Source organism: Ambystoma mexicanum, chromosome 7q (assembly GCF_040938575.1).
Source record: "Ambystoma mexicanum isolate Mex_15411 chromosome 7q, UKY_AmexF1_1, whole genome shotgun sequence".
Classification (NCBI taxonomy): domain Eukaryota; kingdom Metazoa; phylum Chordata; class Amphibia; order Caudata; family Ambystomatidae; genus Ambystoma; species Ambystoma mexicanum.
The window spans coordinates 893331836-893346487 of record NC_090941.1 but is presented as its reverse complement, the minus strand read 5'-3'; the positions used below and the strand labels follow the sequence as shown (position 1 = coordinate 893346487).

Below are 14652 nucleotides of genomic sequence, written 5' to 3'. Positions count from 1 at the left end.
CCGATTAGGAGATGTCAATTAGGGGAATATTGTAACCCGCATTGCCAAAGAGGGGCAAAAATAAAGCAAAGTGGACACAACTTTTCTAAAGAGGGATATCAAATAAGGGGACCTTAAAACCTGCATTTTAAAGCCAAAGAAGGCTGAGAGTGACACCAAGGCAATTTGAACTTAACATTCCCAGAACAAGATACCCAGAGGAAGAAAGTTGTAAACCACATTGCCAGCAGCCAAACAATTGTATAGATAGAAATCAGAGACTTCAGGATCAAAAAGTGATCAAGGGGGAGAGAACTGTAACCTGCATTGCCTAAGGCAAACAGACCAATATGAGAAGCGTGGTCCTTCTGTGCAATATACCCTTGGAAGAAGATGTAAGCCAATAGTTTTTAAAGTCAAAACACTAACCTGAGAAACAGTGGTTGGTTCAACTCTCCCCATTGAGGATTCAAGTGTGGAAAGTTTGGAACAAGCCTTGCCACAGAGTGCAAGTTGTAGTAGTAGGAGTTTTATCCTGGCAGGCAAGTAAACCAGGAAAGGGACAAATTGTAGTTAGTCCTGGCAGGCGAGTGTACCAGGAAGAAGATCATTTGAAGCACTGTGAATGTGGTAGAAGGTTGTGGTAAGTGGCAATTTCACTACCGTGTTTTGATTAACTGTTGCATAACCATCCTGACTAAAGTGTATCTTTTGAATGAACCATCCTGACAGAGGTGATACTTTTAAAGCAGAAATATGATGCGATAACAAGTGAAGGGCTTTCAGAGAAAATATCACATGCATTTGCCGTCTGAATTGATGTGTGAAGAGAAAGTATTTTGGTTTGTCAAACAGGAGATTGTGGAAACTTTAACAATTATCTTGAAGTGTGAGCAAACCTTTTGAATTAAGATAGTCACCTTGCCAAGTGAAGGACATATTGAATGGGAAGAACCTTGTATTCTACATTGAGTGGAACTTGGCTAGTGAAGAAAGCTTTTTTTAAACTGAAAATGTGTCCTGAAGTGTTGTGATAATTGTGTTTCATTTCCGAGACAGATTTCGAGAATTGCCAGTATGTACACATGGGTAATTTTGGGTGTGTGAGATAGTTGAGTGTGCCCAGGCAATCTTGGAAGTTGCTTATTTGTCCAGGCATCCTGATACCTTGTATCCTAGTTCACACTCAAGAATGTAAATTCTGGTTCTGCCAAGCCTGTGTCAAGAGTGGCATAATAGAGAATAGGCAGTGTATTGAGGTAGAGGTCGTCAGTGACAAGGTCAGTGAATGGAGTGGTCAAACCAGTATTGTAACATTGAAAAGGCCCGCCACAATGACATCAAAATGGCTGTCAAGATTTTGTTTTATTTTAGTTCACCATGACAAAATTGTACTTTTTGATTCTATTTATTGATCACCACATTGCCTCATTACAAACAAATGTTTTTATGTGTGCCGTATTTTGATTGTATGTCCATCAGTATAAATAATTTGAACTGTAGTTTACTTTGAATGAAGTATCTGTGCTACAAAATACATGTACTGTATTAAGATGAGCTGGTGTTAAAGCTGTGTTTTTTCTGTTCAGGTTCATTGTTGGGAAAGAAGAAATTCCTACTCATTCCATAGTGTCAGAAACTGTATATCCCAAGGTTGACAAAAAGATAAAAGTGAATGAGGAAGTGTCCAGACGATTGAATATCATAGCACTCACAAGAAAACTGATGGATTCAGTGTGAGTATGTTTTAAAGAGTGTTAATGATGCTGTATTGCACCTATTATGCACACAAAACCATTGCTTAAAACTCAAGTGCACACATATGTTGAATGTCATCATGGAAGCCCGCCCTAGGCTGATACTTTCTTCAAGGTTTTGCAGAGAACATTTCACAAGAGAATATCTGTATTACAGAAGCAAAATGTCACTGTTCTTAGGACCTTTCCCTCAGCTGAGCTGAACATTTTATCATCCACATGTTTTGCATGGATCAGTATAGTGCATTATGAGGGCGACCGATTTGCAAAGATTCCACATTCTCAATTATTCTGTTTTTTCCAATGACCTTTTCATCTGTTCCCTTTTCAAAATGGGTTTTCATAGCATTCCATATTTCATGGGCTCTGCACCTACTTTTAAACGTATGGTGTGTTTGAATTTGGTGAACTTGTCTCCAACGCTAGGTAAATACTTTTTCAAAATGAGCCACTACAATGTTCTCCTCTTCTTATTTTCCCACCTGCAAAATGTTTTACTACATCAGCTAGATCAAAATGTACCTTTGACATGAAGTTCCATTGTTATAATTGGGATTTTGACCTTATTCCAGCACTCCAGAAGTTTTTTTACAGTTCAACCAAAAAGCTCACAGTTCAACAAAGAAGTTCACGTAGGTTTCCCTCCATCGTGCTCGGACCTCTCAAAGCTTTAAGAGTTCACATAGGTCTCCCTCAGCCAGGCTCGGACCTTTCAATCACAGCACTGGTGGGGGTTCCTTTCGCCAAGCTTAATTCACATTAGCTAGGGGTACCCTTCCCCTAATGTATCACACTTTCGGTCTCCCTCAGTCGGGCTCTGACCTTTTTACTGATATCAAAGACTTTCGAATGTGCAAGGCTTTTACTTTAGACCTCCGCAGGACCACTTCGACGTTCACTTCACTCACACTCTTATGTTATTTGCCCCAGGTCTCTTGGTCTTGGTAGTTCAGAACCGTAAGCACACAAGTTTAACAAAATCTTTCTCTTCAAGCATTCACCTGTTTACTTCCCCTTTTGCCGGGGTTAATCTTGACCATTACGCATATCAGAGTTTATTCACTTTGCCACTTGCTAATAGAACATTTCACCATTTGCAGCGACTTTCGAGTGGAATACTTCCTTTTGCTGGACCACTCCGCTACTCTGTATCACTGGCTTCACAGTCTACTGCCACTTAAAAGTTCATCACTGGTTAGCTTTCTTTCGCGTCTCATTAGCATGCGCGCAGCCTTCAATTGTGAGATAAACTGTTGCAACTTCAGTCTTTCCTTACACACACCAGACTTTCATGACGTTCACTATATCACCAGCTGTGTGCCTTTTTCTCTTACTTTTTTCAGTTTTAATTCACAAGTCAAGGTTACTACCACATGCTTGGTCTGGGATTTGGCCTTCTCCACATCTCTTTCACGGCTCTTCCGAGGCAACAACCTCCTGCAGGGATCTCCTGGGTTTCTCTACCCTTTGCTCTTGTCCCTCGATCAGTTGTTCTGCTCCAGTAGGTTTGCCTTCGCCCCAGAAGTTCTGTTCTTTCTCGTGTTCCACCTTGCTCAGAGTGTGCCTCTATGTTCCGCCTTATCCATGTGGGGAGAGCTAATGGGTATCAGATGTATGTGATTGAAGTCAAGTGCCTGACTTTGCCTGTCCAATGAGATATGTAAGGGTTAGCCTCTTTACTCTTAGTTGCCCTCTTCCTCGGACCAGTGTTTATGCAGAAAGGGGGGGCGGATTGGGACGTCAGAGAATCCTATGAGATACGGGAATGGGAAAGGGGGTATACCGCGTCTCGCCATCGGTTACCTCAACCCCACTCCCTGAAGAACCCTCAGCCAGGCGATCCTCCCGCACTGGTCCACCCCCAGGGCCTGAATCCAAAGGTGATGGCCGTGCCCTGGCCACCTGAGAGAGAGAGATTCCCGGGAACTAGTAGGTGAGACACCCTTTCGTTTCTCACAGTATACCCTTGCAGGATCATCAGCACCTTAATTATTGTTTTTCGTCCCTCTTTTTGGCTAAACCAACAAATGATAGCTATGACATGTATTGGTAACCTTTGACTGGTTTGACACATATTAGGAAATAGTAATTAGACTCCAGTCTGAAATGACTATGTACAATTCAAGATGAAAAAATGCTGGTTTACTTAATCATTTGTAATTATGTATCCATTTGAATAATACTTTAACATTAAATGTTGCTGAGCCTTGCCTGCTCCCGCTCCCATTGGCTAGCACTGACTACAACAGCCAGTCAACTTAACTGGGAGGCGGGAGGCGGCCCCTGTGTCCTAAGGCCCATTTCGAGGCCCCAGGAGTCCTTTCCATCTGCACTCCTTCGGCGCTGTGTGAGGAGCAGAAGAACAGCTGATTGCTGCTCCGACATTTGCCACTTTCTCACAAATGCTGCAATAATTGCAACTATCCTGAGAAATAAAACAGAATGCATTTTACTCTGCTACCATGTGTTGTTCTGCAATATTAGTTTTTATTAATTGAGATGTGGCCTAGGCACCCTTGTTGCTGAGCCTTGCCTGCTCCAGCTCCCATTGGCTACAACAGCCATTCGACTCAACCGGGAGGCAGGGGCCGGCCTGTGTGTCCTAAGGCCTGTTTCGAAGATCCTGTCTATCCCTGTCCGTACTGGTACTTGCACCGTGTGGTAGCCATGACCTTTTCTCCCCTCACACCGCTGCTACACCATTACCTCAAGAGCCGACCATTTCTCCACCATGGGGTCTGGTATGGATTCACATGCTCATGAATATTCCCCGTCTTCAGGCTGGGAATCCTCAGTAAAGAAAAAATCAGTATCAGTTTCGTTTCTGATCTGTCTTTCTTAGTAGTAACCAATCACTGGTCTCTGGGGTCATACTGCCCCCAGCCAATGACTGCCCTCTCCCCAAGCCCCGCCCCTGGCAGTCATCCTCAGATTTTTACTGCGCGTTCAAGTGTTGGGAGTCCTCGTGCTATAGCTCTGAAGCTTTTACTCTGATTTACGTTTTTTCAAAGAGATTTCTCATTTTTCGCTTTTAATCGAGCCTCAAGCTCCACCGTTTCTACCTCCGATCAACAGGGGCCCGTTTCAGATTTATCTACGCCCCTCAAGGGTGAAGTTTTCGTCGAGTTATGCTTCTTGGAGGATTCCAGAAGTTTCTGAGGCCTACCTCATGGACGAGAAGAACATGGCCCAGGAGAAGGGAAGCTCAACACCCGGCAAACTGTTCAGGATCTGCCCTGGATGCAACCTGCAAAATGTGTTCAAGGAGGATGAGCATTCGAAATGCCTTTACTGTCTCCACAAGGACAAAACGCACGTGGCGAAGGACTGGGCGTTTTGCATGAACATGTCGGATCGGACTATGAGGGATTGCCGGACCCGCCTCTCCATCTGTCTGGAAGGCAAGAGCCCAGCAGGTGAGAAAAAGAAGAAGTCAGAGCGGTCTTCTAAGTCCTGTGAGGGCGCCCCGGCAACGGGGGCCCAACAGAAGGCAAAGCACTGCAAGTCTGTGGGCACCGGGAGCGCCGAACAGTCGGGCTCCTAGGCTGCCAGGCAGGGCACACCTTCACCGACGCCATCAACCGCGAGTCAACGCTCTGGCTCGGGGAAGAGAAAATCCGAGAACCCGGCTAAGCTTCTAGAGAGGCCCCGGTCGATCTCGAAGGAACTGGCCGAGGAGGAGCAAAACAGTGACCCTCCCCCTAAGGTGAAGGCCTCAAGCGCGCCCAAGGCGGCGAAGGCCTTGATCCACCCGGCTAAGGCCTCTATCGAGGGAGTCGCTGCAGCCCTGGCGAAGCCTGTGGAGGCTATCCCAGTGGAGGCGACCTCGGGGCCCAGAGATTCCCTGCCTCCACGGAGGGAATCCTCTTTTAAGCCCATCGAGAAGACCCCCATGAAGACCCCGGTGGAAAAAGAGGGGGGGCGGTGACCATTACGGACATGGACACAACCTCTGAGGAGGAACTGGCTGAGAATTTGGAAGAGGCCCAGCCCCACGGGAGGGATCCCGAGGAGGGGGACGACGCGAGCGAGGGTGGCAACAATGACGAGGTTCCCGTGGAGGAACAACCTTCGCTCCCGGCGCGCCCGTCGCAACCCGAGCCTCAGGACAACTCAGCGGCCATTTTGACGGCAATCCAAGCCTTATGCACCGAGATAAGGACGAGACTGCTCATACCCCCGACGGACGACGCAGCTGTACCGGGTCCGTCGGGAAGCCCTCCGAACAAGAGGAGGAGAATTCATCCAGTGCCCATTCAGCCCTCTCGGCCTTCTCAGCCTTTGTCGCCTTCCCCGATCCCGAGGGATGACACGGGAACGGACAAGGCCACGACGGGCACGGATGACAACGGCGGTGACGACGGGACTGGCCTCCCATCTCCGATTCCTCGGGCGTCCCCGCCCAACGAGATTGGCTCCTTCCACGCCATGATTGCCAGGGCGTCTGAGCTTTTTCAGCTCTGCCCTGAGGAGAAGGAAGGTTTCCTCTACCAACGGCGCGAGGCCAAGAGCAAGACAGTCCTCGCGGTGCCGTTGTTGCTGGATGACATCTGGGACGAGGGACTTGCCCTCCTCAAGAACCCGTCCACGACACCTGCCAAGAGGGACCGGTACGAGAAGAAGTACCGGGTCCCCGACGCCGCCCCGTCGTGCCTTAGGGCGCAGCCGACCCCAGATTTGGTCGTCTCAGCAGTAGCCAAGAAGAAAGCGGGGGGGGGCATGGGCTTCATCCTCAACTTCCCGACCCAACGGCGAGGGAAAGAAGCTGGACGCCGTGGGACAACGTGTCATCTCGTCGGCGGGAACAACGATTAAAGCGGCCAACACCCTAGCGATTGTGGCCCGCTATGACAAGAAATTGTGGTACACGATCGCCCCCCTGTTGGACATCCTCCCGGACGACAAGAGGGCAGAGGCCCTGGCGATCCTACAGGAGGGTGAGGTGGCGTCGGACCACGTCATAACTGTGGCCACAGACATTGCCGACACCGGTTTCCGCCAGTTGGGCAACAGCATTTGCCTTCGACGGCGGGGGTGGCTCAAGGCGACAGATTTCCGCCAGGACATGCAAGCCAAGGTTTTGGACATGCCCTTCGACAGGAACAATCTGTTTGAAAAGACTGTGGATGAGTCGCTGCAGGCCATCAAGACCAACACGGAGGCGGCTCGAGCCCTGGGAGTTCTGCAGCAACAGCGGCTGCCCTTTCGGAACTCCGGAGGCAAGCAAGGTGCCTCCAAAGGATTCGGCGGCGGCTCCTCGACCTACCGTCAGGCGGCCCGCTCCCCGTCACAAGAAGCCTACAAGGGACGAGGCAAGTCAGGTGGATCTCGCCGTCGTTGCCAGGGAGGCCAAGGCGGCAAGGCTGCTTCCAAGCAAGACTGAACCGGCCGTTGCGTCGGGCCCCCACCGAAGCACCACGGTGGGAGGACGGCTGACAAAGTTTGTCAGCGTGTGGGAGTCCATCTCCACCGACCGTTGGATGCTGGATGCCCTGGCCCACGGGCACACTCTGGAATTTCAAAAGAAGTGCCCCCGAATTCCTCCCGTGGCCAGCAAGGAAAACCACGTGCCTCAACTGCTGTTAGAGGTAAGGGCGATGCTCAAAAAAGGAGCCATCAAGCTCGTCCCAAAGAGGCTCCGGGGCTCCGGAGTATACTCAAGATACTTCCTCTTCAGAAAGAAGACAGGAGGTTTCCGTCCCATCCTGGACTTGCGTCGGCTAAACAAATACATCAAGGCACAGAAGTTCCGGATGGTCTCTCTCCAGCACGTGCTGGGCCAGCTGGAGCAAGGCGACTTCCTATCGTCGTTGGATCTGGAGGATGCATATTTTCACATCCCCATCCTAAGAGGACACCGAAAGTTTCTCATGTTCGTAGTCTAACGGCGTCACTACCAGTTCAAGGCTGTTCCTGTATGCGTTCCCGTTGTTGCGGTTGCTGCTCAGGCTGATCAACCAACTCAAGAGGTCCCGGTGCAGGATGATCCTCGTCGCACTGAGGTGGCCGAGACAGATATGGTTCCCGGACCTTCTGGACTTCTCAGCGTCCCCACCAGTCAAACTGTCGACGGACGCAGATCTTCTCTCCAGAGAAGGAGGTGCCATTCTTCATCACAACCCGGAATCGCTGAACTTGCAGGCCTGGCTCCTGCAGCACTAGAGTTTGGGAAAAAGACTGGTAACACCAAGGGCCTGAATCTCTCCCACGCATCGTGCAGAGGTGATGGCCACAAGGAATGCGGTCTTCCACGACAGGAACTTCAACAGAGCCGAATGCAAGGGCTCGAATGGCAGGCCCATGAGCCTGGTCAGCACCACGTTGAGCTCCCACGCCGGGGCTGGAGCCTTAACCGGCGGGAACGATCGGAACAGTCCTATGATACGATATCCCGGCTGACTGCAGAGAGGTTCTTGCAAAGGCCAGGGCGTCCTCAACTCTCAAGTGCTACGGACACAAGTGGAAGAGGTTCTCTGTCTGGTGCCGTGCACAGAAGATTAACCCTCTACGGATTACAGCCCATCAAGTGCTACCGTACTTACTGTCGCTGGCCAAAGCTGGACTAGCTCACGCTTCCATCAAGATACATCTGGTGGCGATTTCACGATACACCAGAACTGAAGGACGGTCATCCCTGTGGTCTCATCGCCTGGTGAAGGAGTTTATGAAAGGACTGTTCCGATCGTTCCCGCCGGTTAAGGCTCAAGCCTCGGAGTGGGAGCTCAATGTGGTGCTGACCAGGCTCATGGGCCCGCCATTCGAGCCCTTGCATTCGGCTCCGTTGAAGTTCCTGTCGTGGAAGACAGCGTTCCTTGTGGCCATCACCTCTGCACGATGCGTGGGAGAGATGCAGGCCCTTTCCTACAAGCCTCCATACTTGACTTTCCACGAGACGAGAGTGGTGCTGAGGACGCACCCTTCCTTCATGCCCGAGGTGCCGTCGGACTTCCATCTCAATGAGCCCTTGGTGTTACCAGTCTTTTTCCCATCGCCTTCGTCGTCGGCCGAGAGGACTTTGCACTCGCTGGATGTAGCTAGAGCGCTGAAGTTCTACGTGGACCGAACAAAGAGTTTTCGGAAGACATCACAGCTGTTTGTGAACTTTCGAACTGTGAACCAAGGGAAGGCTCTCTCGAAGGCTTCCATTTCCAGATGGCTCTCCGGGTGCATCATGCACTGTCATCGGTTGGCAAACCGACATTTGCCCGGCCATCCGAGAGCCCATTCGATCAGATCGATCGCTGCTACCACAGCAATCTTGTCTGGTGTGCCCCTGCTGGACATCTGCAGGGCTGCTACGTGTAGGTCGACGCACACCTTCACGAGAATCTACTGCAATGACCGGGATTCCAGAGAGGAGTCCAGAGTCGGCCAGGCAGTGCTGTGCAACCTGTTCACTTAAGGTGAGCCTGGTGAGGAGGTAAGAGATGCTTAGTGTTGAGTTGTTGAAATGCTTAATGTTGATCTTTGCCACCTCCCGTGGTTGTGCATGTGTGTACTGCTATGTATTCTTGTATTCATGAGCATGTGAATCCATGCCAGACCCCATGCTGGAGAAGGAAGTAGTTACTTACCTGTAACTGTTTTTCTCCAGCATGGGTCTGGCATGTATTCACATGCAAACCCTCCCAACCCCTCTGTGGTTCTTCTCTTGGTCCTACTGCCACTTTACGTGCTACCAAATCTAAAGATGGCTGTCAGAGGAGGGGCTTAGGTGGAGGACAGTCATTGTCTGGGGGCAGTACGACCCAGAGACCAGTGATTGGTTATTGGTAGAAAGACAGTTCAGAAACAAAACGGAATCTGATTTTTTTCTTTACCGAGGATTCCCAGCCTGACGACGGGGAATATTCATGAGCATATGAATCCATGCCAAACCCATGCTGGAGAACAACAGTTACAGGTAAGTAACTTGTTCCTTCTAATGACTTCATCGATATCTAGACTTGGCCCACTCCTTTAACATTCACTGGTCGTCGAGACATGTGTATTCGCCGTGCAATGCATTTTTGCACTGCCCACCCTAGGCCTGAAAGTTCTTTCATTTGCTCATTGTTCTGAATCATTGGCTCACTTTTGCCATGCTAATGCTCGACTACTACTCCCATAGACCCAGACATTCTGTACCATCCCTTCGATGCTTCTGTATGCATTACTTACTGGTTAGGTACTCTACAACTCGACCGTGTCTCCACCAAACCTACAGTTTTCTTTGCCTTAATATTGCACTTTAATGCTAATGTCTACTAGCTTGCCCTAGCTCGTGTCCCACACGTTCTCCACCTTCCAGTAACTGTTCACTTTGATAATGTCGACGTACTACTCTGCACCATGAAGTGAGGCATATCCTAAGTGTTCAAAACTAATTCGCATTTTACCTGATTGACACTGTATACTTTGATTTAGCACCCCGTACCATGAGGTGAGGTTTATCCTAAGTATATGCTTAAAACTAATTCGCATTTTGCCAGATTGACACTATATACTTTGATTTAGCACCCTGTACCGTGAGGTAAGGCTTATCCTAAGAGTATGCTTAAAACTAACTTGTTTTTTACCTGATTGACACTGTATACTATGATTTAGCACCCTGTAGCATGAAGTGAAGCTTATCCTAAGTGTGTTCATAAAACTAATTTGCTTTTTACCCATAGCATGAGGTGAGACTAATCCTTAAAACGAATTAGCTTTTTACCTGATTGACACTGTATACTTTGATTTAGCACCCCGTACCATGAGGTGAGGCTTATCCTAAGTGTATGTTTAAAACTAATTCGCATTTTACCTAATTGAAACTGTATAGTTTGACGTAGCACCCCGTACCATGAGGTGAGGCTTTTCCAAAGATGTAATGACTGTAACCTGTATTTCTTTGTAAGCAACTAATGTAACCAATCTCATAAATTAAAGCACCTAGATGCCCCTGGGCTTTGTGCGCTATATAAATGACTAAATAAATAAATACATTTGATCCAAAAGGATAAAGTCAAAATAATCCAAATATATATATATCTAAGGTGTGTTTCGCTATGTTCCTTCCTTCCTTGGGGCCCTTTCAGAAGGCTATTCAGTACATGCAATGTTCGTCCATAAAATGAACTTCTCGTGCATTTTCTAACATAACAATTAAATAATCAATTCAAACATTATATTCATAACAAAGTAACAAAAACATAAAAGTCAAAAGAAAAACACAAAGAGAAAAACAAAGAAAATAGTTCAACAGCAACAACTTTGTCAAGGTTTTTTGAGAATACGTCAAGTACTATTTAATGCATGTGTTATTTAGCATTGATCTTGTTTCATGACTTTTCAGACAAGTGTTTACTGATCAGATACAATTTACTTGATGTTAATGTAATCTCTCTGTTTGTTAACGATGTGATTTTGTCAGTCAAAGTTTGGCTACTGTTTTCAAGCGTTCATACCTGTGTTATAAGCTTGTCGCATTTGTCTGGTCACATCTACTTTGAAGTTCAGTGGCTGGAATTCTCATAAACATTGTTTTAAAATCAGGGCATCTTTACTAATTATACTGAATGAGGGTTAAATAGAGACAGAAAGGAATTGGTTATGATTTGGGCTTATGTTCAGGATTTTTTTTTGAAGTTTTACCTCCTAGGTTTGATTCATTAATAAGGGGTAAAACATTGGATGGATAGTTTACGTATTTTCTTTGTGGATATGGGGTAGCATTAACCCAAAGTCTAGTCGTCACCTGTCTTTGTTTCTTTTTAAATGCAGGTAATCTGTCATAAAGGCATTTTAGTTGGATTCCTGTATATATCACATATAAGAAAAGATATTGTGATTCTTTATTTAGCATGATGCATTAATATGCACTATAGCACTGGCCTAGTGCGCTGGCCTTGTCTCTCAGTTGTGTGCTGGGAGGCCTACCTGGGAGAATTCTACAGCCCATTTTTCCACCTGAGGTGGGCGGTTGTAGTTGAGGGTGCCCCAATTCGTATCCCCACTGTTGTGCCGCGATGCTGTTATGCAGTATCCTTTGTCTCACACAACCCTCATAAACAAGATGCTCGCCAGACTATTTTTTATTTTTTTCGAGAGTCAACATATGCTATCTGAGCCACGACAAGCAGGGCCAGAGAGAAAGCAGTCCTCCAGCGCCACAAAAGGTCTGCATCAGAGTCCTGGGCCCGGATAAGTAAAAACAACCCTGCAGCATCCTGCAATGTCAATGTTCTGCCACCGGAGACAGAGACACAGTGGAGAGAAAGGGAACCAGCCTTTCAGCAACTACTTGGTTGTGAGGGAAGGACCACAATGCTCCCCAGGCCGGCGGCAACCCACTGCAGCCTGTAGTCTGCTCCCTAGACCACAAGGAACTAAATAGCAGCACTCAAAACAGGCTGCACTTACTATAGGGGAGCCCAGAACAAAGCCCACCAACACAAACTTGGACACTAAGCACTTTGGCCCACCATCACTATTCCACTGTATGCCCTTGTGGAGCAAAGGGGTCGGGGTTTAGCCCACTATTTAACAGTTCAAATGGTCAAAAAAAGGGTTTTTTTAATTATTTGTTTTGAGGGGTTCCCCCAATCCTCCGTTTTCTTCATTAAAAACATTTTTTATCAACCCAAACAAAAAAATATATATAAATAAATAAAAAAATTCGACCTTTTTTTTCCGACCATTTGACTGTCGATCAAATGGTCATTCGATCAAATGTTTTCGACCATTTGACTGGACAGCGGATGGAGTGTGTGACGATTCGCTAGGTATCGTCTCTTCTCACCAGAGGGGGAGCTCTTTTCAATGAGGCTAGGTAGATGTGGCTGCTACCCAATAGTCCCCTTAGGGGTGGTTTAATGCGGGAGGACCTCGTGGGGATGAACTCCCCCTCTGGGGATAAGGAACGGCCACCTTGGGTACAATCCGTCATACATCATCACACCACATTCCTTTGCCCCACATGTCAAACCATTATATTGAGAGTAAACCAATGTATTTCCGTAGTACCTGGGGTACAGCCAAGACATAAAATACTCGGGCAAAGAAGAGCACAGAGAACATGAGGAATACTGATTGTGCTAGTACTGAGACGAGGTGGCTCACAGGAGGCATGAGGAATACCAAGAAGCTATTGACAACAGATGTTGATGTTAAGCTGGGGCGGATTAAGCTCTATAAAGTGGAAAGAGAAGGAGTGCTCTGAGTCCTTCCTCCTTGTCAGAGAACTCAGGAGTTTCAAAGTCTTCACTCAAACTGAAGAGAGGGCTCTGCAGAGGATGCCAGCAAGTGGCTGAGGGAGTCCGTCATGGGTCCTTCGTGGGCAGGACCGAGCCCAGTGGGAAGCAGGCAAGGCAGTGGCATGACCTGCATGAGGAGGTGGACTGGACAGCCCCCTAATGTTGCAGAGACTACGAGGATTCACAGCATGCAGAGTTGCTGCAGAAGCAGTAACGAAGCAGGCAGCTGCAGGAAGGAGACCAATCTCAGTCCCTAGAGAGGCCGGCGCCATGCAAGCAAGTCCCAGAAGGTAACGGGAAGCACCGGTAGGGATATGGGGGAAGTAGGTCTCTGCTTTATGCCAGGCCAGCAATAGGCCCATCAGAGGGCCATCAAGGGTTGGGTCCCAAATCAAAGCGAAGAGTGCATCCGAGGAAATCGTCCTCATTCCAGGAGCCGAGATAAGCCCACTGACCACCAGATAAGGTTCTGCGACCTCAATATAATTAAAACAAGCATTGGAGGAAACCATCCTGACAACAAAGGATAAGCCCACTGACGATGAGAGAAGGATCTGGGATCCCTCAGACACTGAGACAAGCATCCAAGAAATTCTTCCTCATTAGTGTCAGAGATCAGTCCACTGGAATTTAGAGAAGGACTTTGGACTTTGCTGATATAGTGTAAGCATTCCAAGGTAACACCCAAGTTGAAGAGGAACTCTCGAACACCAGAAGGGAGTAATTCTCCTGGTGATAAAACAGAATCTTTTCAAGTACACTGAAGAGATGCCAGGTGAAGGGAGTCATTCCCCCTGGCCTTGTGAACTACATTGGAAAGTGCAGACCAGTACCAGGAGAAGGAGCCATTCTTCTTGTCCAGAAAGTTAACTGCACAAAGTGCTCCAACTACCAGCCAGGGGACGGGAGTAATTCTGCCTGGCATCCGTTTACAAGAGAAAATGTATGGAACGCCCCCTGTATACCAGGAGAAGGGAGCCATTCTTCTGGGGAAGGAACTTTCAGTTGGATTATATTATTCTTTAGTTGTAGTGTAAGGGATAGAAGGAGGTTGTGACACAGGATGGTGGACTTTCATTTTGACAGACATTGTGACAGATCCTTTAGTTTTTGTTTGAGGTAGAGACCCCCCTCTTAGAGATAGTGATGGTTCTTTTACTATCAATAAAAATCTATATCCATCATTGTCCGCTTCCTTCTTTGACACCCTTACAAGTGCCAGTTGTAGTGTGGAGGGAGGGAGTTGTAGTTTGGATGGTGGAATAGGAGTATTGGGAAAGTAGTAGTAACATCAAAGAGTGGAGGCGTGGCTAAGAAGGAGTGAAAGGCATCGGAGGAACAGAAGAGAAAGACAAAGGGAGTAGAAGGTGTGAAAGAGGGTACAGTTGGGGTTAGGGGGAGAGTGCGGAGAGGGGAACACAGGGATGTCAATTGGGGGCCACCAAGGGTCACATTGCGATCCCTGGAAACTCCTGCACCACCCCTGGCTCTGCCTATGCAACCCCTTGGGTCTGCAGAGGCAGAGAAAAACCAAAAGTAAAGAGGGCTTTCAGACAGATTAATCAATCATAAGTGTAATAACCTGGATAGACTGGCATTTTGGCACTGCCAGTCTAGGTATGTCTTATTGTGGCATTGCATTTTTTACAGTGCATCATCAAGGCTACAGCAAACATAAGTTTTATTACGTGTCTGGCCTA

General features: G+C 47.7%; 1 protein-coding gene across 1 annotated transcript in view; it reads left to right on the top strand.

Moving 5' to 3' along the window:
- TMEM135 (transmembrane protein 135) overlaps positions 1–14652 on the top strand; it is a 2087148-nt gene that overhangs the window by 1703932 nt on the left and 368564 nt on the right. Inside the window, exon 8 of the mRNA XM_069639711.1 lies at positions 1569–1715. Within this exon, the coding sequence (XP_069495812.1) occupies positions 1569–1715 (147 nt within the window). The remainder of the gene's footprint in view (positions 1–1568; positions 1716–14652) is intronic.